The sequence below is a fragment of the Lithobates pipiens genome, unplaced genomic scaffold, assembly GCF_037356315.1.
Source record: "Lithobates pipiens isolate NorthernLeopardFrog02 unplaced genomic scaffold, aLitPip1_a1.2 Scaffold_18, whole genome shotgun sequence".
Classification (NCBI taxonomy): Eukaryota; Metazoa; Chordata; class Amphibia; order Anura; family Ranidae; genus Lithobates; species Lithobates pipiens.
In genome coordinates this window covers 193,219,868-193,243,490 of record NW_027507758.1, presented here as the reverse complement: position 1 = coordinate 193,243,490, position 23,623 = coordinate 193,219,868, and the positions used below count along the sequence as shown (strand labels likewise).

Genomic DNA, 23,623 nt, shown 5'->3' with positions numbered 1-23,623 from the left:
GTTTCCTCCCACACTCCAAAGACACGCAGGTAGGTTAATTGGCTTCTGTCCAAAATTTACCCTAGTATATGAATGGGGACCTTGGATTGTGGGCTCCTTGAGGGTAGGGACCGATGTGAGTGCGATGTACAGAGATGGGGACAATTATAGACACTCCCTCAGGTTGAACTGGATGGACTGGTGTCTTTATTCAACCTTACTGACTGTAACTATATACCCACGTCAGGAGTCCGGGACTTGGAAATCCCCTCGGCACCCATGCATCATCTTCCCAGCTGACAGGACAGGCTATGCGGCTTCTGATTGGTCGGCGTCGCCCATATGATGGCGCCACCAATTAGAATGCTCCAAAACGTCCCTCCCGACGGGGAACATTTTGGAGATTCGGTTGCAGGGATTTCGAAGCCCCAAACTTCTGACGAAGATATACCGGGGCTCCGAACGGGAGATTGCCGCTGCAATCCAGGTCATAGAGACTGGGGGGGGCATAAACCTGCTCCCACCCCTTCTAATTAGTAATAGCATGGATGTTTACTTTAAGGCTTTTGCTTTCTGTACATAAAAAAAAGATGGTGTTTTGCATGAAAAATAATGAGACTCTTGAGTATTTTTCTAGTGTAGCTTCCAAAATTGAAGCACACGCATGAAGAGTGGTTCATATAGGCAATCATTGTTACTTATAAGGACAATTTAAGTTATCTGTGATGCAAGATGTGAAATGTAGTTATAATATAGTTAACAAAAGTGTTTTATTTTTTTTTCACAGTATTTAACCACAGTTATTCCTTATGAGAAAAAAAATACACCACCTTCTGTTGAAGATCTCCAGATACTAACCAAAAGTAAGTAGGCGTGTCTGTTTACTTTGTGCTAGAGTTTTAAAACCTTTACATTTTCTTTTTTTTTCTGAAGTCACGCTTTCTGGTGACAGTAGTAAAGTTTTGAATTTCTTATGATTTTCTGTCCTGGTGGAAGTCTCCTCAGCAGGAATACAAACAACAATAAAAACTTTCTGCACTTTTCAATCACACAATTAATTTGGCAACAATTCATAAAACAGTTACATGCCTGATAACCTGTTCACGGATGTTTGGCAACATTTGTTTTTGAATGGGAAAGGGAGCTTACTGTAGTAACCACCCTTTCGACTGACAGTCATTGAACACATGCTGAATTCCAGGTGAAAAAAACCCCAAACATTTTGGCTATGTTGTCACCTTCAGGAGGTTTAAACACTGACAAACTTGAAAAAAAATTTAAGCCAGCCCTCGTCTTCCAACCCTTATGCCTCCGTTATCTTATCTGATCTGACTGCTTATTTCCCTGAACTGTCTAGTAGTTTCCAGATCGGTTACTCTTAAGCCATCATAGACTGTTCAAATCTCAGCCAGTCCCAGCTGAACTGGGTGGTGTTGGCCATTCTACGCCTTGTAGAAGTGATTGAGCAGCTGTACAGCTGCCTGGATCACTTCTACATGAAAGCCCATCACCAGCTGAAAATATTGATACCAGTATAACCTCTTCAACCTGAGATGTACAGATGCGTTCTAAGAGTTAGTGTTAAATAATTCAAGGGTGTAAAGACAGGTCAGTATATTCAATATAAAGCCAAGATCAAGAAAACGGGGACATGATTTCAAACTAACAGGAAGAAAGATGAAAACAAATCTTATACTTTTTTACCGAAAGGGTAGTTAAAGAGTAACTCTACTTTTGTTGAGAAAACGCCAAAACTTGACTTGCATCTTAATGCAGACTTCTCAATCAGTAGGCCAATAACACAAGCAGTAAAATATATTTCTGGGTGGTGTTCTGTACACCATCTGTGTACAGATTTCCTCCAGGTAGCCATATTGCTTTTTACAGAAAATTACAGCGCTGCAGTTTGAAAATGAAATTTTATTTTTAAACGCCTTCAATTGCAATATGACCTTATTCACAATTGTATGCACTATATTAAATTTTATATGCTTTTTTCCCACGAAAGTGGTGTTACCCTTTAATGCTTGAAAGAGACTTCCAGTAGAGGTTGTGAGTCAACAGTGACTTTTGCCGTTTCTCTAGCCCGACATGCCCCCACACTAGGGACTGCATTATCACCTAGTCTTTTTTTTCATCTAAACACTGCTAATCCCACCTGGCTCTGCTATCCTGGAAGGTTACCCTTGTAACATAAAAACCTGTAGGTACTGCAACTTGTGTGTATTGGGTAAAACATTTGTTGCTACAGATGAAGAATTCACTATACAGCAATATATTCACTGTGGCACAAACTATGTAATATAACTGATCACCTGTATTTCATTCAGTCTCCAATATGTAGGTTGTACCACACACGTCCTTTGAGAGCCTGCATAGGGGAACATTATTGTGACACAAATAATCTGAATGCTAGAAATATGTTGAATGTAACACGTCACTTTAGAGCATGTCATCAGGGCGATCTTTCCTCATTTCGTTTTAGAAGAAAACGGTTGTTTCGCTCGCCCAGAGGAGGTGATAGGGAGAGAAGGCTACTGGTGAGAGATTTTTAGATTAAAAACTAGATCGCCTCAGGGGTTAAACCTGAGGTGAGATCTGGATTTGAATCTACATTAGAATGCCTCTCCCCAGTGCCTTTTCTCTCTTCTGTGGTCTTTCACATAACTGTATTGTTATTTTTATCTTTTTTTTTTTTATGTTTGTTTTTTGAATTTTATGGTGTTTTTTCTTGTGCATGTGTATGAATAAATATGTGTTTGTGTGTGTGCATATTATCACCACAAGGTGTGTGAAAATTAGTGGCATACACATGGATCACCCAGTATGTATTGCAGCTGATTCTCTTTCTTTTTGATAATTGCCTGCATCCAATCAAGACAATCGGAGCCTGTGATCTTTAGAGCTACTGTTTATTTGAAAGTTTAAAATCTGTAATGTGGTTATGACTAAGGCCTTATAGGCTGAAACGCGTTCAACTGTTTTTATCTGGGTTTGTGTACTATGGCTTTTCAATAAAATGAAGATTTTATTTTTCATACATCATGGGGCACTGCGTTGCTTTAACTGACAATTGCGCGGTCGTGCGACGCAGCTCCCAAAACAAAATTGACGTCCTTTTTTTCCCACACATAGAGCTTTCTTTTGGTGGTATTTAATCACCCCTGCGGTTTTTATTTTTTGCGCTATAAACAAAAAAAAGCGACAATTTTGAAAAAAAGCAATTTTTTACTTTTTGCTATAATAAATATCTGCCAAAAATATATATAAAAAAACATTTTTTTTTCCTCAGTTTAAGCCGATACGTATTCTTCTACATATTTTTGGTAAAAAAAAAATCGCAATAAGCGATTATTGATTGGTTTGCACAAAAGTTATAGCGTTTACAAAATAAGGGATAGTTTTATGCCATTTTTATTATTTTTTTGTTTTAAAAGGCAGCGATCAGCGATTTTTTTTTATCGTGACTGCGACATTATGGCGCACACATCAGACATTTTTGACACATTTTTGGGACCACTGTCATTTATACAGCAATCAGTGCTATACAAATGTACTGATTCCTGTGTAAATGGCACTAGCAGTAAAGGGGTTAATCACTAGGTGGCAGTGTAGGGGTTAAGTGTGTCCTAGGGGCGTGTTTCTAACGGTGGGGGGCGTGGCTGTGTTTAACACATCACGATCACAGGGAGCAGAGATCAGTGACACTGTTGCTAGGCAGAGCGGGGGGATGCTTGTTTACTTTAGCATCTCCCCGTTCTTGCTCTTTGTAAGGCGATCACAGGTATCCCCACGGCAAGAGTCCAAGGGATGCACGACCCGACTCATGGAGCTTCCTGCAGGCGCGCGCCCCCACCTCCTCTTAAAGGGCAACTTACAGGTACGTGATTCTGCCTGTACGTGCCCTTCTGCCGGCGTATATCACTGTGAGGTGGTCGGGAAGCGGTTAAATGAAACAAGGAATTGACCGAACAGATCCATTTGACACATGCTTTATATGCTTAGATAAATGGTACCCTAGCCTCACAAAGAAGACTCAAGATCCTGCAAGGTTTTGCCTGTAATGCGGCCTTTGGGCACTGGTTCCTGTGAAGTGGAATCCTGGACACTACAGAGCTAAGGCATTCCTGCAAGGTGCTGTACAGGTCCAAGGTACTGGGCCCTAAACATGAAAAAGGTACCCAGTCCTTGAAGGTCCTCAAGTGACAGGAACCCGCCGTGAAGGTTGAAGATTGGGTTCTTGGTTTCTAAGCTGCCCTGCACTTGGACGGGTAAGTGAAACCTCATTTATTATTGTGAGGTGTCCCAGTGATTGTAACAATCAGTCAAGCTAGCTAGAGGCTGGACACCTGTGTGCGGTGACCATGCATGGGAGTTTTTGGGCTAGCTGTGGGGGTTTGCAAAGTGTACCTTTTTTACCTTTGTCTGGCTGTTTTTTACCTGTATGATGACGCACGACAGTGCGCCATTTCACCGCTGGGCTCAGCAGTTTGGGCCGCTGGGTTTGGCGGCCATGGTGCACACGGCTTCGCAGCACATGCGCCGTAGCCTTTATGTGGGCACACGAAGATTTGCGTCATTCGCGGATACGGCAACATTCCGGCGCATAGCCATCTTGTTTATGCGGTGTATGCCAAGCATGCAGTGCTTCCAGAAGGCAGCTGTTGGACACAGAGCAGGCTCTGAACCAGACACTTTCAGCGGTTCATTTCTCCTTACTCGGGTCATGTGAGTCACCAGGTGTTTGGCAGGCTAAAGGTGCTTAGCAGGATTGCTGCATAGGAGCTTGGTGAGCCCCATTAAAGGGTCTCTCTTCTGAGGTGTGTTAATACTACACCCAGGTACTCCCTTTTTGTGGCTAGTAAATGTCTTCAAAAAAGAGGCGTGAGACTAACACTACAGGGAAGGGCACACCTATGTGATCAAGAGTTCCTGATGAACCTAGTCTTATCCCTAGTGTTGTATCCCCTGAAGGACCAGAGGCTTCCGGGCAATCTGAGCCGCTGTGCCTATCTGGGATTGTGCCAACAGTCAATGCTGCTGCTTCACCTTTTATCACTATGGATGAACTGTCCTTAGCCCTAGCCGGGTTAGAGCACAGGATTGCTGGCATGATTGCCTCCAGGGTGCAGGGTGCCCTGCAGGGTGGCAAGAAGTGTGACAGATCCCCCTTCCCGGAGCCTTCTAGTCTGGTTCTGGAATGGGTTGAGGATGGGGGATGAGCTTAAAGCTCAGGATTTTGTGGTTGGCCTGACTGATGAGTCTGCTTCCGAGCAATCTGGACAAGATGATATCCAGTTGGTGCTTGCCTCTCAATCACAGAGGCTTTTGATCCTGTCTCTGACCAAAATGGGTCGTTCTGCCTTTAAGTTGCCTCTTGCAGAGGTCACTGAGCCTCCTTAGTCCTCTTTTGGGATCCCTGAGGCCTCTTCAGGCCACTCAGGCTTTCCTCTTACACCCTCTGTTGGAGCAGGCAGTGTATGCGGATTGGGAACATCCTGACGTGATTTTTGTTAGTCCTAAGAGGTTTTGCCTTTTATAGTCCATGGATGAAAAGTTTAAGAAGTGCCGCATGCCAGCCGTAGATGCAGCAGTCTCTTCCTTAAACAGGAACTTGACTTGTCCGGTAGATGATGCACAGGGCTTGAAAGACCCTGTTGACAAGAAATTGGAGTCATTATTAAAGGCTTCCTTTTCTTTGGCCAGTTCAGCTATTTCAGCCAGCTGTTGCAGCAATTGGTATCTGCCAGGCTGTAACGGATCAGCTCAGACTGCTTGACAGGCTTAACCAGGAGGATGATCTGCCTGAAAATAAGGCAGATATTCCTCGAGCACTGTGTTTTGCTGTTGACACCTGAAAGGATTCAATACAGCAGGTTTCTCACTTGACTTGTCTTTACATATGCGCAGACATTTGTGGCTTAAGAACTGGTCAGCCGAGCTTCCTTGTAAGAAGTTATTGGCAGGTTGGCCCTTTCATGAGAAACGTGTATTTGGTGATCATTTGGACAAATGTATCCAAAAGATTTCTGGAGGGAGGAGTTCTTTACTTCCTGTGAAGAAAAGCACAAGGTGTCCCTCGTTTAGAACCGCAGGGACTGCTTCCTCAAATGTCTCAGCGCCGAGGCAGCACAGTGGTGTAGTGGTTAGCGCTCTCACCTAGCAGTAAAAAGGGTCGCTGGTTCGAATCCCAACCACGACACTACCTGCCTGGAGTTTGCATGTTCTCCCTGTGCCTGCGTGGGTTTCCTCCGGGTACTACGGTTTCTTCCCACACTCCAAAGACATGCCGGTAGGTTAATTGGCTTCTGTCCAAAATTGGCCATAGTATATGAATTGGGACCTTAGATTGTGAGCTCTTTGAGGGTAGGGACCAATGTGAGTGTGCAATGTACAGGGAATAGGGGTAGACACTCAGGTTGAACTGGATGGACGGGTGTCTTTATTTAACCTTACTAACTATGAAACTTTGAGACACTAGGACCAGGGATAAGCCGCAAGGCCAGGGCTAGAAAAAGCCCTGGCTCCAAACTTCTTCTAAACCCAGAACCAAGCCATCCTTTTGAGGAGATGCCCCCACTCCATTGGGTGGGGGGGAAGGCTGCTGCACATTGTGGACATTTGGAGAATGTGGACGAGTGGGTAACCTCAACTATATTCCGCGGTTACAAGCTGGAGTTGCAGGGGGGTTCCCCCTCAGAGGTTTTTAAGATCCAGAGTTCCCTCGGATCCTCCAAAAAGGGACACTTCATCATTTAGTGCATCAAGGAGTGATTGTAGAGGTTCCTGTACCCGAAAAGGTCACAGGGTTTTACTCAAACCTATTTATGGTTCATAAACCAAACTGGGACACAAGGCCCGTTTTGGACCCAAGATCCCTTAACCAATATCTACTGATCCATTCCTTTCAGATGGAGTCTTTCCACTCAGTAGTAGCATCACTCCAGATGGGAGACTTTCTAGCCTGCAACGATATAAAGGATGCGTATTTACACATACCTATCTTGCATCATCATCAGAGGTTCCTGTGATTTGCAATAGAGGAACATCATTTTCAGTTTGTGCCTCTACCCTTCCGGCTTGCTACAGCTCTACAGGTGTTCACAAAAGTCCTAGGACCAGTACTGGGTATTTTAAGGGCACAAGGGATCCTGGTGCTCGGCTATCTGGACGACCTCCTGCTCAGAGATCACTTGCTACAGGCTCTAGAACAGAGCATAACATGCACAGTGCTGCATTTGGAAAGCTTAGGCTGGATCACAAATACTGAAAAGTCAACATTGAGAACAGCTTAAAGGGGTTGTAAAGGTAAATGTTTTTTCACCTTAATGCATTCTATGCATTAAGGTGAAAAAACATCTGACACTGCCGGCGCCCCCAGTCCCCCCGTTTTACTTACCTGACCCCTCGAAAATCCCGCGCTCGCCCCCGCCGTCCTCTTCGCCACTCAGCCTGGCCGCTGATTGGCTGGAGTGGATGGATTGAAAGCAGCGCAGCCATTGGCTCGCGCTGCTGTCAATCACATCCAATGACGCAGCGCGCCAGGGGGCGGGGCCTTGTGATACAGCGAGCGGCTATAGCCGCCGGCTGTATCACGGGAGCGCGCCCGCAGGTGCTTCTCACCAATGCGAGGGAGCTCGCATTAACGTGAGAAGCACCTACGGGAGGAAGCAGAGACAGCCGCCAAGGGACCCCAGAAGAGCAGGTTCGGGGCCACTCTGTGCAAAACGAGCTGCACAGTGGAGGTAAGTATAACATGTTTGTTATTTTAAAAAAATAAAAAATTTTACTTTACAACCCCTTTAAAGTCTAAAGTATTTAGGTCTGATCCTAGATATAATCCAAGCAAGAGCATTCTTGCCACCCGCAAGGATCTGTGCCCTGAACGATTATGTGCTTCAGATAAGGGGCACCGGACAACCCTCCATTCTTCGGCTCTGGATGAGTCTTCTAGAGAGGATGGTATCCTCCTTCGAAGCGGTGTCCAATGCCCAGTTCCATTCCAGGCCTTTACAACAAGACATCTTGTTGGCTTGGAACAGGAGAGGACAAGCCCTGGATTATCCAATGTTCTTATCTCCTCAGCCACGCTTAAGCTTAAACTGATGGTTGCAGTTTCAGAACCTGTGAAAGGGAGGATTCTTCACGGTAACTTGGAGAGCCCTGAAATTACAGGCAGTAAGTCTAGCCCTATGGTCCTGCCTGGGCGGCGGAGCTTCAGGACTGCCCTATCAGAGTTCAGACCAATAATGCCACTGCAGTGGCCTATATAAACCAGGGCGGTAGCAGGAGTTGTTCAGCTCTGAAGGAAGTGAACCACATACTAGCCTGGGCCGAGGGACATGTGCCGACTCTTTCGGCAGTCCATATCCCGGGAGTAGAGAACTGGAAGGCAGATTCTCAGCTGCCAGCAGATCTGCCCAGGGGAATGGTCCCTAAACCCAGGGGTGTTCCAGGAAATTTTCCAATGTTAGAGATGGCCAGAGGTCAACCTACTGCCATTCAGGTTCAACAACAAGCTACAGCAATTTGCGTCCCGAACAAGATGCTCTGGTAGTTCCATGGAGCCAGTACTCATTGGTTTATGCTTTCCATCCAATCCCTCTCCTTCCACATTTGTTGCGCAGGATTCATAGAGAGGATGTTTCAGTCTTTCTGGTGGCACCAGCCTTGCCCAGATGGCCCTGGTTCCCGGAGATTGTGAGACTGACAATAGATGGGCCATGGACGCTTCTACGTCGCCCCGATCTACTGTCTCAAGGTCATATATTCCACCTCAAGTTACAGTCTCTAAATTTGATGGCATAGTGTTACGTACCTGCTGGATTAGCCTGACGTGCAGTGGGAAGGCTGTCTCGTAAAACCCCCCGGCTCAAGGGCCACCGATGTTGCAACAGTGGCCGCAAGAGCCTGGCGGTGTATGGGTGCCTGGTTCGTCTTTGGTCTTGTCAGTTCAGCTGGTGCAGCAGGAAACTGGAAGCAGGTTGGTAAGCTGGGAAGACACTGAATACGTAGTCAGACAAGCCGGGTTTGGTAACAGATGATCAGATGTAAATATAGACGACAGGCAGAGAATGGTCAATATACAGGCAAAGTTCGGCAACAGGATATCAAGCAGTGTAGAGTAGAGCGTGGTTACGAGGCAGACCAGGGTCAGGATAGCAGAGATCAATCGTAGTCAAACAAGCCGGGTCAAACACAGGAAACGGATCGGATCACAGGAACAGGAAGTCACGGGAACAGGTATGAGCTGCAGACCAGACAGCAAAGACACAGTGCTGCTGAGGTGTTTAAATAAGGGAGCCTGTTGCCAATCACTGAAATTAGTCTGTACTATTTTAACCCCTAGGTGGCAGATCCATGACATTGCCCCCCTCTTACAGGCAACCTCTGGGTGCCCAACAGGTCTCTCTTCTGTGGGTGACTGTGAAAAAAGGCATTAACCAAGTCTCTGGCGTGCACATCCTGTTCAGCCTCCCAAGAGTTATCCTCTGGGCCATAACCTTTCCACTTAACTAGGTACTGTACCTGATTCCTTCTTTTCCTACAGTCTATGATGGCCTCTACCTCGTACTCCTCTTCGCCATTAATGGTCACAGGTTCTGGTGGCCTGGATACTTTATCTGGGAAAGAGTCAGGGACTGCGGGTTTCAAGAGAGAAACATGGAAGACAGGATGTATCTTAAGTGAATCAGGTAAAGATAATTCATAAGCAACCTCATTAAGTTTCTTCTTGACTGGGAATAGTCCCACAAATTTAGGTGCCAGTTTCTTTGAGGGACATGCCAACCTGAGATTCATAGTAGACAGCCATACCTGGTCTCCCGGGTGGAGAATCAGTTCACCCCTTCTTTTCTTGTCAAAAGCCTTCATGCTTGTTGCTTGTGCCTTGGTAACCACTTCTTGAACTAACTTATTGTTGCAGTTGGGGAAATCCACTGTGTCTTGGACAGCAGGGACTGTGGTCTCTGGAATAAAGTCGGGCAAGAAGGATGGGTGAAAACCATGATTTGAGAAGGGTGACTGACCTGTGGCTGAGTGAGTGGCATTATTGTAGGCGAACTCCGCTAGTGTTAGCAGCGATACCCAGTCATCCTGGACAAAAGTGGTGAAGCATCGGATATACTGCTCCAACGTCTGATTGGTCCTCTCTGTCTGTCCATTGCTCTGAGGATGGTAGGCGGAGGACAAGGATCTTTCAATTTTGAGGGCTTCACACAGAGTTTTCCAGAATCGGGAAGTGAACTGAACCCCCCCGATCAGAGACAATGTTCATAGGGACTCCATGAAGCCTAACGATCTCCCTGATAAACACTTTAGCCGTCTCCATGGCAGAGGGAGTACTCTTCAGAGGCAATAAATGGGCCATTTTGGACAATCGGTCCACTACCACGAAGATGGCTGTGCATCCTTCTGATGGGGGAAGTTCCACAATGAAATCCATGGCTATCATCCATGGTCTGTCAGGGACTGGCAGTGGCCGAAGTAGACCCCAGGCTTGGTTCTTTGTACCCTTGCTCCGGTTGCAGATTGCACAGGAAATTACGTATCTCTTACAGCTTTCTTCCAGGTCTGGCCACCAGAATGTGCGTTTCAGGAGATCAAGCATCTTGTGCACACCGAAATGACCTGCTAGGGGATGATCATGACACAGACCCAAAATGGTTATACATAGACATTCAGGCACAAATACCTTGCTTCCGTTAAACAGCAATCCTTCCTGGAGTGTCAGCGTGACCCCTGGAAGGCTAGGAACATCTGTCAAAGCCCGCTTCATTCGGTTGAGAAGGTTGCCCTGTAAAAGTAAGAAGTTATTTTCAGACAAGATGGTATCTGCCACTGGTGGTTCCTTGGGGTCATCAAACATACGACACAGTGCATCTGGTTTGACATTCTTCGAACCCGGCCAGTGGGTAATGTGGAAAACAAAGCGGGAAAAGAACAGGGCCCAACGGTCTTGACGTGGCTTAAGGCGTTTAGCAGTCCTCAGGTACTCAAGATTTTTGTGGTCAGTATAGATCAATATGGGCTGCGCTGCTCCCTCCAGGAGGTACCTCCATTCTTCATTCTTCTTTTTTATGGCCAGCAATTCTCGGTCCCCAATGTCATAGTTTCTCTCTGCTGGAGACAGCCTGCGGGAGAAAAAGGCTACTGAATGCGTCAGATCCTTAGGGCCTTGGCGTTGGGAGATGACTGCTCCAATAGCGACATCAGATGCGTCTACTTCTAGTGTATATGGCAGAGACTGGTCTGGGTGACGAAGAACAGGTGCTGAAGTAAACAGTCCCTTCAAGGTATCAAATGCGGCTTGTGCCTCGGGTGTCCAATGAAAGCGGAGGTTCTGTTTAGTCAGCTGTGTGATGGGGATTATGATAGTGGAGAAGCCCCTAATGAACCTCCTGTAAAAGTTGGCAAATCCTACGAAGTGCTGCACCCCCCTTCTTGTCAGTAGGTGCAGGCCAGTCTAAGATAGCAGAGACTTTTTCAGAGTCCATCTTAATGCCTTCAGGTGAGATTATCAGTCCCAGGAATTGGATGCTGCTTCGTCCAAACTCACATTTTTCACCTTTAGCATAGAGTCCGTGTTGGCGGAGCCGGCTCAGCACCCTTCTGACATGATCTCGGTGAGAGTCTAGGGAAATGGAAAAAATCAAAATGTCATCTAGGTAAACAATCAAAAATATATCCAGGAAGTCTCAGAAAATGTAATTGACAAAGTGTTGGAAGGTAGCCGGGGCATTGCATAGTCCAAAGGGCATCACCAGGTATTCATAGTGGCCGAATCGGGTGCGAAAAGCTGTCTTCCACTCATCCCCTTGACGGATGCGGACTAAATTGTAGGCCCCCCGTAGATCTAGTTTGGTGAAAATGGTTGCCGACCTTAATCTCTGAAATAGTTTGGGTACTAGAGGGAGAGGATACCTGTTTTTAACTGTAATTTTGTTGAGCTCCCGATAGTCCACACAAGGTCGTAGGGGTGGTCCTTTTTCTCAACGAAAAATATTCCTGCTCCTGCTGGGGAGGTAGAGGGTCGGATGGACCAGTTTTTCAAGTTTCCTTGGATATATTCTTTTAGTGCCTCCTGTTCTCGTTCAGCGAGGGGGAGGATTCTACCAAAAGGGATTTCAGACCCTGGAAGCAGTTCAATTGGGCAGTCGTATGGCCGATGCGGGGGAAGAGTGTCAGCCCCTCGCTTACTAAAGACATCCAGGAACTCATGGTATGGTTCAGGTACGACTTACCTCACCTCAGAGTCCACACAAAGTAGTGTTGTAGAAGAAGCTGGGGCTCTTGGAAGGCAGTGTTCCTGGCAATAGGCTGAGTGGAAATCAATTCTCCCTGTGGCCCAGTTAACTCGTAGATTATGCGCTTGCAGCCAGGGTAGGCCCAGAATAACAGGGAATAGTGGGGAAGAGATGACATTGAGGCTTAGGACTTCCTTATGTTGGGAGGAGGCCAACACGGGTAAGGGAAATGTCTCTTGGGTCACAGGTCCGGACTTGATACATGACCCATCAACTAGAAAATCAGAAAGTCCTTGTGCTTTAGGTCTTAAGGGGATACGTTGTTGTGTTGCAAAGGTTAGATCAATGAAGCAACTGCAGGCCCCGGAATCAATTATCGCGTTAACTGGCACTTCCCTTTCTAGCAGCTGGAAAGAGATGGAAAGGGTTAGGTTGGTGGCGTTGGTAGATGAAGAAAAGTTATTAACGGAAGAAAAAATCCGCCACTTGCGTGTCTTGGTTGGACAGGAACGTACATAGTGGCCCGCTTCCCCACAGTATAGGCAGAGGTTGTTCTGTCGTCGGTGCAGGCGCTCCTCCGGAGACAGAGAGGGGCGTATTAGGCCAACTTGTATAGACTCTGGTGCTTCGGGGTCAATAGTAGCTAACAGGTGCAGAGTGAGTATGAGCTGGGAGCCGGGGCATCATCCAGACCGTGCGTGGCTGCTGGACTGATCTTTCGTATCGTCGCTCACGGAGCCGACTGTCAATTTGAATGGTCAGTGTGATAAGGGCCTCCAGGGTATTTGGGACTCCGACGCGAGCAAATTCGTCTTTCAGACCTTCTGATAACCCCAAGCGGAACTGGTGTCGCAGGGCTACATTATTCCACTGTGTGTCTGCACTCCAGTGTCTAAAGTCTGTAACATAATCTTCGGCCATTCTGCGGCCTTGCTGGAGTGCATGAAGGGCAGCCTCTGCTGTGGTGGTTCGTTGCGGGTCGTCGTATAATTCGGCCATCGCTACGAAGAAGGCGGACATGGACTGTAACAAGACATCGTTCTTCTCCAACATCCGATGAGCCCAGGACTGGGGCTCACCCTGAAGCAGTGATATGATGAATCCTACTTTGGTGGCTTCAAGGGAGAAGGTTCGAGGTTGCAAGGCAAACTATAGTTCACATGCGTTACGGAAGGATTGAAATTTTCCCCGGTCACCTGAAAATCTCTCTGGTGCTGGAACTCTGGGTTCAGGGGGCAACATCACCACTGAGGTTGCTGCAGTGAAGCAGAAGGCGCAGCATCGCTTGCTGGTGTAGCTATAGTCTGTACACGTTGTTCCAGTTGTGTATAACCCTCCTGTAGAGATTTAACTGCTTGGGTAAGGGCTGCAAGATGCTGACAGATGTCATCCATGGCCGACTTCCCACTTGCAGGCTCAGACATGGCTGTCTGGTACTGTTACGTACCTGCTGGATGAGCCTGACGTGCAGTGGGAAGGCTGTCTCGTACAACCCCGGCTCAAGGGCCACCGATGTTGCAACAGTGGCCGCAAGAGCCTGGCGGTGTATGGGTGCCTGGTTCGTCTTTGGTCTTGTCAGTTCAGCTGGTGCAGCAGGAAACAGGAAGCAGGTTGGTAAGCTGGGAAGACACTGAATACGTAGTCAGACAAGCCGGGTTTAGTAACAAATGATCAGATGTAAATATAGACGACAGGCAGTAAATGGTCAGGATACAGGCAAAGTTTGGCAACAGGATATCAAGCAGTGTAGAGTAGAGCATGGTTACGAGGCAGACCAGGGTCAGGATAGCAGAGATCAATCGTAGTCAAACAAGCCAGGTCAAACACAAGAAACGGATCGGATCACAGGAACAGGAAGTCACGGGAACAGGTATGAGCTGCAGACCAGACAGCAAAGACAGTGCTGCTGAGGTGTTTAAATAAGGCAGCCTGTTACCAATCACTGAAATTAGTCTGCACTATTTTAACCCCTAGGTGGCAGATCCATGACGCATAGCTATTGAAGCCAGAGTGTTAAAGGACGTGGCATCTCAGGACCAGTGTTGTCTACCCTAGTGAATGCCAGAAAAGCCATCACTAGGAAGATCTATCATAAGGTCTGGAAGACTTATATTGCTTGGTGTGAAGCCAAAAAATGGCATCCTCGGAAATACCTGATTGTGAGAATTCTCTTTTCTACAGTCGTCTGTGGAAATAAAATTGGGTTTGCGTACAATCAGAGGTCCGCTTTTGGTTCTGTCGGTATTCTTCCAAAGGCCTTTAGCCCTCCCATTCACTGATCCAAACCTTTATGCAGGGGCAACTCGCTTGCTTCCCCCCCATTAGGTCACCTATCTTTCTTTCCTTTGGCTTGGACTTGGTGCTTTCTGTGTTACAGAAACCATTTGACCCTATCAAGAAAATTCCATTCAATTTTCTGTCTTGCAAGCTAGCGTTCCTGATGGCCATCGCCTTGGCTAAAAGAGTGTCGGAGTTGGCGGCCCTTTCGTGCAGGGAACCATACTTGATCCTTAACCACAACAGGGTCCTGTTACGACCTGTTCCATCCTTTTTGCCAAAAGTGGTTTTGGCCTTTCATTTAAAGCAGGATGTTATTTTGCCTTCTTTTTTCTCACAGCCTCGTTTGGCAGAAGAGAGACGACTGAATTCTTTGGACGCTGTCCGGGCAGTTGAGGTTTTTTTGTCTAGATCTGCGGAGATCTGAGAATCAGAATGGGCAGGCAGCTTCCATTGCCAATTGAAATATAAAGCCCTTCCCTTTAGGGCGAGAGCTCATTCTACCAGGGGTGTAGGAACCTCCTGGGCTTTTCGCCATCAGGTATCTGGCTCAGATTTGTAAGGCTGCTACCTGGTCTTCAGTGCATACGTTCACAAAAGTTTATCAATTGGATGTTCGAGCAGCCGAGGATTCGGCTTTCGGCCACAGTGCACTGCGGGCTGCCGTATAAGGTCTGATGGCTGTTGTTTGGCAGGGTGTTTCCCTCCCCTCAAGGCTATTGCTCTGGGACGTCCCAGCAGGTAATGATTATTAGCCTAACTCTGTGTACTCTGATGTAAGAAAAAGAAAATAGGATTTTTTTTGTCATACCTGTAAAAATCCTTTTCTTTGGAGTACATCATGGGACACAGAGGTCCCACCCCTCTTTTTGAGGATTCAGTGCTTGCTATAAAACTGAAGTACTTCCTGTATGGGGAGGGGTTATATAGGGGATCACTTCCTGTCAAAAGACCTTTGGTCTACCAGTGTCCATTCACCTGGAGATGAAGTATAACCAGCACGTAATGAATATTAGCCTAACTCTGTGTCCCATGATGTACTCAAAGAAAAGGATTTCCCCAAGGCACCCCCCCATGTTGAGGGCACGCGGCCTGGTACGGCTCAGGAGGGGGGGGGGGGGCGCTCGCTCGCCCCCCCTTTCCTGGCCGGCCGGGTAGCGTGCTCGGACAAGGGTCTGTTGTGGACTTTGGGGGACCCCCACGCCGATTTTTTTCAGCGTTGGGGTTCCCCTTTAAGTCCATACCAGGCGGCGGGGCCAGCGACGTCTCCTTCGCGGGCCCCGCCTACCTGGAGACCCGCTCGAAATGAGCGGACTTTTCTCCGGGCGGGAAAAGTCCGCTCACTTCAAAAGTACGGCGGACTGGCACACACACGGCCGGATTGTCCGCCGTACTTTCGGGTCAAAAAAGTATGCCGGAGGCTACACACGGGGGGATTGTTTGGCGGACTTGAGTTTGCCGGACTTTTCCACCGGATTGTTTGATCGTGTGTACGCGGCATAAGAAAACATTCAGGAAAAAGTTTTCTAGTTTCTTACTCTTTTTCCGCTACTTTGTAGAAAGTAGGGGGTGTAAAAAAAAAAAAAAAAAAATCAGCTTCTAGTAAGGACTCTCCTATAAAAATGATTTCCTCTGTTATGCTCTGTAGATTCTGCACTCTGTACATACAAACTACTTCTGATAACACTTTTTACTGTGGCCTTTTGCATTAGCATTTGCCACTGGACATCCAGAAAACATGTCCATACAGACAAAGGGCATACTTGTAAGATCCTGACTTGGGCATCTGGATATATATTTTTGTAATCTCTGGAAGGGATGTTCAGCTTTTGGTAACAGGTAAATCAAGAAGTGGTATGTTCTAAAAAAGAAAACTGTGGAGAACCCTGGCTCTACCCCATGCTCACTTACTAAGGCAGCCATAACTGCTTGTGACTGATGACCAAGCTGGAGGGAAAAGAGTGGCTGGCAAACATAAAAGATGACATTTTTCCAAAATCCTCTTTCATAAGAAGTTGCCCCCTGTGGAACACTTGTTCTTCTCGTTCTGGGGTCATTAAAGTTGAATTATTAATCCCAGCTATACTGAGCCAGAACTAGGGTGGAATCTGTGAGTTGCACAGACCCAGCAAGTGTCCGGGGCTGTAATGCAGCATCCTACGTCGCCTGGCCTGCTTCCATGTGTGAGTTTTTTAATGTTAGTACTGCTACCTCAGCAAGAACCTGGAAGGCTGAAAAAAGCCAATCAAATGAACTTGGCATGCTTGATTGGTTTACCTGCCAAAGTAAAAACAAACATCTGGCCCCTCAAATGGAACCAAAAGCTCTCTATATTTCAACTATCAAAATAAATATACTTTTTTATAGCTCACAGGCTTTGCTAAAACCTGGAGCTCGGCTTGTTGAGCTGTGTAAAAAGGATCCAATGACTCTGAATACAGAGTATCCTTCTGGTTGATAAATTGCATACCACGTATAAAACCGGGAATCAAATCTACAAATAATTAAATATCTGGGTCTTCAGGGAGTGTGTCCTGCACTGGGCTCACAGCAGCTGATTTCTACGTCATCAACACGTGGTTTTCTTTGGTCTCCAGCCTCCTCCAATAGAGGCAATACGGTGGCTGGTTTCAAATGTACACATTTTTCATTGTTAGATTTTTACTTAGAGGGATTCTACAAAAAAGAAAAATATTAAAAGCCAGCAGCTATAAATACTACAGCTGCTGACTTTTAATAAATGGACACTCACCTGTCCCGGGTTCCAGCGCTGCCGAGGCCGATCGATCGCTCGGCTCTCGGCTGCTGCCGCCACCATTCTAGGTGAGGGAATCAGGAAGTGAAGCAAATCGGCTTCACTTCCCGGTTCCCTACTGCGCATGCGCGAGTCGCGTCGCGCAATAGGAAATCTCCGCGCTGTCACTGGGACCCGTGTGTGTCCCGGCAGACAGCGCGGCAGGGCAGGAAATGGCGTAGACTCCCACGGGAGTCTATGCCCGGAAGTGGGTGTAAATACCTGTCTGACAGGTATCTCCACCCCCCTCCCCCCTGAAAGGTGTCAATTGTGACACCGGAGGGGGGAGGGATCCGATCAGCGGAGGTTCCACTTTAGGGTGGAATCCCGCTTTAAGCAAAGCAAATTCATATTTTGAGCCTTTCATTAGACAAACATTTAGTTAGCTGTATATTTGCTATGCAGGATGTGGGACCATTAAAAATTATTTGACCAAAATGATGTCTGTAACTTTGTCTAATAGCACCTTTGCATAAAGATACAGCTCTGATATATTGGAGTGAACCTTTCATTACTTGGTCCAGCTTGCATAAATATATTACAATGGCTTGTTTTCTATCATGCTGTCTAAGAACTCCAGTTTCATGTTTCAAAAAAAAAAAAAACCTTTTTCCTGGCAATATTATACGTTTCTCATTGCTTGCTCTGTTAGTTTTAGCTAGATAACACAAGTCCTTAGTTTCCATCTGACATTATTTTCCTAATGTCATAACATAATAAACAACAATACCCTGCGAGTCTAAATCCAAGATATTCTTCTGCTTATACCACTGCACTTACGAGGAAAAGGGGCACATCATTTCACAATCCACACATTCTGCTTTGGATTATAAAAATAAATAAAAACAAACGACCAACCATCTGAAAGAACAGAAAGTTTTCAGCCACATCAAAAACGATACAATTGGCTGCAGGTGACCTCTATCCTAACAGGGTGTGTGGACTTGGATGTGATGGGTCTGTTGTATTTAAATTTGAATTATTAGTCTCACATGATGGACTGCACATCAAGTTATCAGCCCTTTTAGATTTCATTTTTGAAACTTCCTATGTATCCCATCCATCTTGACTTTGTTAAATATTATGGCAGCTGTATTCCAATTTACAACCTCATCTTAATCTTTTTTTTCACTTAAAGCGGGAGTCTGCCGGGAGTTCCGCCGTTTTTTTTTTTTTTTTTAAAGCCAGCAGCTACAAATACTGCAGCTGCTGACTTTTAAAATAAAGACACTTACCCGCCCAGCGTGCCCACGATGTCGGCACCCGAAGCCGATCTCTCGATCGTCTCTCGGGTGCTGCCGCCGCCATCTTGGGTATGGGAATCAGGAAGTGGAGCCTTTCGGCTTCATTTCCCGGTTCCCTACTGCGCATGCACGAGTCGCGCTGCACAATAAAGATGGACCCGCTGCCTCTGGGATCTGTGTGTTTCCCAGCAGGCAGCGGGGGACTTTCGGAAAGGGGCGTAATCTACGCCCCTTTCTGCAGAGAGCTATCCCGGAAGTGGGTGCAGATACCTGTACTGTACAGGTACCTGCACCCCCCCTCCCCCCTGAAAGGTGCCAATTGTGGCGCCGGAGGGGGGGAGGATTCCAATGAGCGGAAGGTCCACTTTAGGGTGGACCTCCGCTTTAATAAGGGTCTATTGTATAAATGTAAAACTACAAAATTGTTATCGTAATCTAAACTAATCCCACCTTAAAAATGTCCCCAATAACCTGTATTTCATTTCCAAACAAAGGTTGTCTAAACCAGTTACAATATATCTATATTATCAATAAAATTGTTAAACTCATATTAGAAATGAATGCTCAAGTGATAATCTGAATATCACACCCTAATACTAATCTATATCCACATATATATTTCCTTAAAGGAGGACATTTCACTTAGATTCCCTTTTTTTAAATGCACTGTCTCCACTATCAAAGAATATTCAATTTGTGCAATACACTGTTAAATGTAACCTTAATTTTACCATGTTTGGAAAACAGATTCAAAATAAATGTGATCACAATGTTTATCATTAGATTCATTAATCCAGCACATTTTGTTATAAATGTTTTGTCTAAAAAACAGAAATTGGCATGGTGTCCTTTCAGCTTATCACTGATCTCTCATCCCAGCTACAATTTTTCATGAGAGCGCATAGGAGGGGGTCACATCTGCATACACGACGCACACAAGAGATAAACCTAAACGTTCCAGCATTCACACACATACACAAATATCTCTCTAAAATCGCTTACATTTTTCCCATTTGTACACAACACATGCATATAATTCTCTCACTTTCTTTTAACTCTTTAATATTTCCCTGCTTAAATTCTTCTTTCCTTATTTTGTTTTGATATCCTTTGCATCCCATGTATTGTAATCCCATACCATGCTTCTATGATCCGTCTGGCAGCGACAGTGCTTAACCCATCTTCCCTGTCTGAAAACATATAAAGTATTCTGTTTTAACTCTCATTTATCTGTTTTAACTTTACTAGTTTTAGTGCCTGACCCCAAATTCATCCCACAACTTAACATCAAAATGCCCCTTTTCTGTCTAGCGTTAATTGTCATTCTTAATCCATCTACCTCACATAGATGGCTGTTTCTCTAGCTATTTACTCTGCAATATTCTTAGTCCCTGTGGACTTGATAACCCAGTTACCCGTTGTGGACCCCTGTCCACTCTAACCATTTATGTAGGAGCTCAGTATAGGTGGAACCACACCTTCGGTTCATATATTTTATAGTGCTCCTCTTGCAGTAGAAAAGATGTAGCTGGATAGCCGCACTCCGAATTATTCAACTTTATTTAAAAAATGTCATTAAAATCATAGCATCTAGGCTGGTAAACAGACTAACTGCAAAGCCGCTGACATGTTTCACACCGAACATGGTGCTTAATCATAGCTACTTCAGTTCCTGTTACAAACCGAGCCAGCACCCTGTGGAATTGTGGAGACAGCTGTTTTGGGATAAGTCATTACCTTGGAGCGGTAATTCTTTGTAGTGCTCCTCTTGCGCTGGGCATTTTTTGAGGGTCTCTTACCCTTCATTCCCTAATTTAATGCCCATAATGACTGGCCAGTCTTCCCTACATGTGCCTATAACCTCTTGCCTCTAAACTACTTTATCTAGCAGATGTATACTACATATAACCTGTTAACCGCACTATTCTTCCCTTTCTTATCTATAACACTCCGATAGACAGTAGACAGTGACATATAACCACCAATTAATACAGTTCAATTAAGGGGAGTAAAATAGGTACCCTTTTGTCTCAAAAATGCCTTACCAATCAAGGAAGTCTGATAATTCAAATGTAAGCAAAAGGCTTACCTCAGCCGGCTGATTATCAGAAATTCCAAGATTGTCTCAAGCTCCTCGTTTTGGATTCTCAGGGTTACCTGTAAATCCCCTCCTAGGGAAAGCTCGCCATCTCACCTGGAAATTTATAGCTAGGTAACTCCTATCCTCATATTGATTAGTGGTTCCAAATTAATAACTAATGCAGTAGGGAACAGACGCAAAAGATGCACTCCATATCTTTCCGAATAACTGTTCTGCTTTATTATGACGCAATTGAATGTTTTTATACACAATTACGTAGGTATCAGATTAATATTACAATTGTACTTTTATGGTAACAAGAGGCAGGCTAATTCTAATGAGGACTCGAAAGAATGCAAACACGTACTGAAAACATTAGTGCCGTGTGCACTGAGGGCAATACATACAAAATAAAATACAATTATATCTAATCGTTTTCTGAAACTATTGATGCCCCCCCACTGAGACCAACCCCGCCTGTGGAAGGGAATTCCACATTCTTGCCGCTCTTACAGTAAAGAACCCTCTACGTCAGGGGTCTCGAACTGGCGGCCCTCCAGCTGTTGTGAAAATACAAAACTACAAGTCCCATGAGGCATTGCAAGGCTGACAGTTACAAGTATGACTCCTACAGGCAGAGGCATGATGGGACTTGTAGTTTTGCAACAGCTGGAGGGCCGCCAGTTTGAGACCCCTGCTGTACGTAGTTTAACCACTTCCCATCCAGGCCAATTCTGACATTTCTCGCCTACATGTAAAATAATTTGCTAGAAAATTACTTGGAACCCCCAAAGGTTATATATATATATATATATATATGTATATGACTCTGGAGAATATAATGGCGGTCGTTGCAACTTTTTATCTTGCACAGTATTTTCACAGCAATTTTTTGAATTTTTTTTGAAGGGGGGGCAAAGTTTCACGCTTTAAAAAAAACAAACAAAAAAAAACCTTAGCCCAATTTTTTTTGCATAATGTAAAAGATGAAGTTATGGCGAGTAAATAGATACCTAACATGTCACGGTTCAAAATTGCACATGCTTGTGGAATTGCGCCAAACTTCAGTACTTAAAAATCCCCATAGGCAAGGCTTTAAAAATATTTTTACTGGTTACATGTTTTGCGTTACAGAGAAGGTCTAGGGCCAGAATTATTTCTCTCGCTCTAACATTCACGCCGATACCTCATATGTGTGGTTTGAATACAGTTTTCATATGTGGGTGGGACTTGTGTATGCGTTCACTTCTGCGTGCGAGCACATGGGGACAAGGACGCTTTAAATTTATATTTTTTTTATTCGTTTTACGTTTCTTTTTTTTTTTTCTTTTTTGACACTTAAAAAAAAAATGTCTGAATGCAGAGTCCGGAGTGACGTCATAACATCGCGCCCGGCTTCCCAATGATCATAGACACTCCGGCGCACCATCTGGTATGCCAGAAATCTCTGCCATCTGGGGCCGGCGGAGTCTGACTCACCGATGGAAGCCGTGAGTCGGTAGAAGCACCGCAGGGCGGCGGGGGGTGTCCCCTCTTGCTGTCGGTAAGAACCATCAAGCGGAACAGCCGCTATGATCATTCTTATGGTGTAGGGTATTGCTGGCTGAAAAAGCCTATATCTGAATGCTGCCTATAGCTGCAGGCATCATTCAGAAATGCCCGCACAAAGCCAAGGATGTCCTAGGACGTACCGTCGGCGGGAAGTGGTTAAGGTTAAACCTATTTTCTTCTAATTTTAATGAGTGGCCATGTGTCTTGTTAAACTCCCTTCCGTGAAAAAGTTTTATCCCTATTGTGGGGTCACCAGTATGGTATTTGTAAATTGAAATCGTATCCCCTCTCAAGCTTCTCTTCTCCAGAGAGAATAAGTTCAGTGCTCACAACCTTTCTTCATTACTAATGTCCTACAGACCCTTTTATTAGCTTTGTTGTCATTCTTTGTACTTGATCCATATCCAGTACATCCTTCCTGAGGACTGCTGCCCAGGACTGGACAATATACTCCAGGTGCAGCTGGACCAGAGTGTTGTAGAGTGGGAGAATTATTGCTTTATGCCTGGCATTAATCCCCTTTTTAAATGCATGCAATATTCTTTTTGCTTTGTTAGCAGCAGCTTGGCATTGCTGAACCTGTCATCTTCTAGGTCCTCCAGGTCCTTTTCATCCTAGATTCCTCCTATTGTATAGATAGCATTCATATTTTTGCCACCCAAATGTATTTTACATTTTTCTGCATTAAACTATTTGCCATGTAGTTGTCCGCCCCATTAATTTGTCCAGATCTCCTTGCAAGGTTTCCACATCCTGCAGTCAAGTTATTGCCCTGCTTAGCTTGGTATCGTCTGCAAATAAGGAAAGATTGAACTGTTTACCCCATCCTCCAGGTCATTTTTGAACAAATTAAATAGAATTGGTCCCACCACAGAACCCTGGGGGACCCCACTACCCCCACCCCTGACCATTCTGAGTAATTCCCCATTTATCACCACCCTCTGAACACGCCCCTGTTGCCAGTTTTCAATCCATGTACTCACCCTATAGTCCATGCCAATGGATCTTATTTTGTACAGTAAACTTTATGGGGAACTGTGTCAAATGCTTTTGCAAAATCCAGATACACAACATCTACGGCCTTCCTTTATCTCAATGGCAAATCACCTCCTCAAAGAAGGTTAATAGATTAGTTTGGCAAGAATGATTCTTCATGAATCCATGCTGGTTACTGCGAATGGTGCCATTTTCATTACTAAAATCTTGTATATAGTCCCTTATCTTCCCTTCAAAAAACTTGGATACTATTGATGTTAGGCTAGCTGGTCTGTAATTCCCAGGGATGTATTTTGGGCCCCTTTTAAATATTGGTGCTAGATTGGCTTTTATCCAATCTGCTGGCACCATTCCAGTCAGTAGACTGTCATTAAAAATTAGGAACAGTGCTCTGGCAATTACTTGACTGCGTTCCCTAAGTACCCTTGGGTGCAAGCCATCTGGTCCCCGTGATTTA

The 23,623-nt window shown here is 45.3% G+C and overlaps 1 protein-coding gene across 1 annotated transcript in view; it reads left to right on the top strand.

Moving 5' to 3' along the window:
- The window catches only part of FEZ2 (fasciculation and elongation protein zeta 2), a 298,213-nt gene that overhangs the window by 246,332 nt on the left and 28,258 nt on the right, over nucleotides 1–23,623 (top strand). The window contains 1 exon segment of the mRNA XM_077486489.1: nucleotides 767–842. Within this exon segment, the coding sequence (XP_077342615.1) occupies nucleotides 767–842 (76 nt within the window).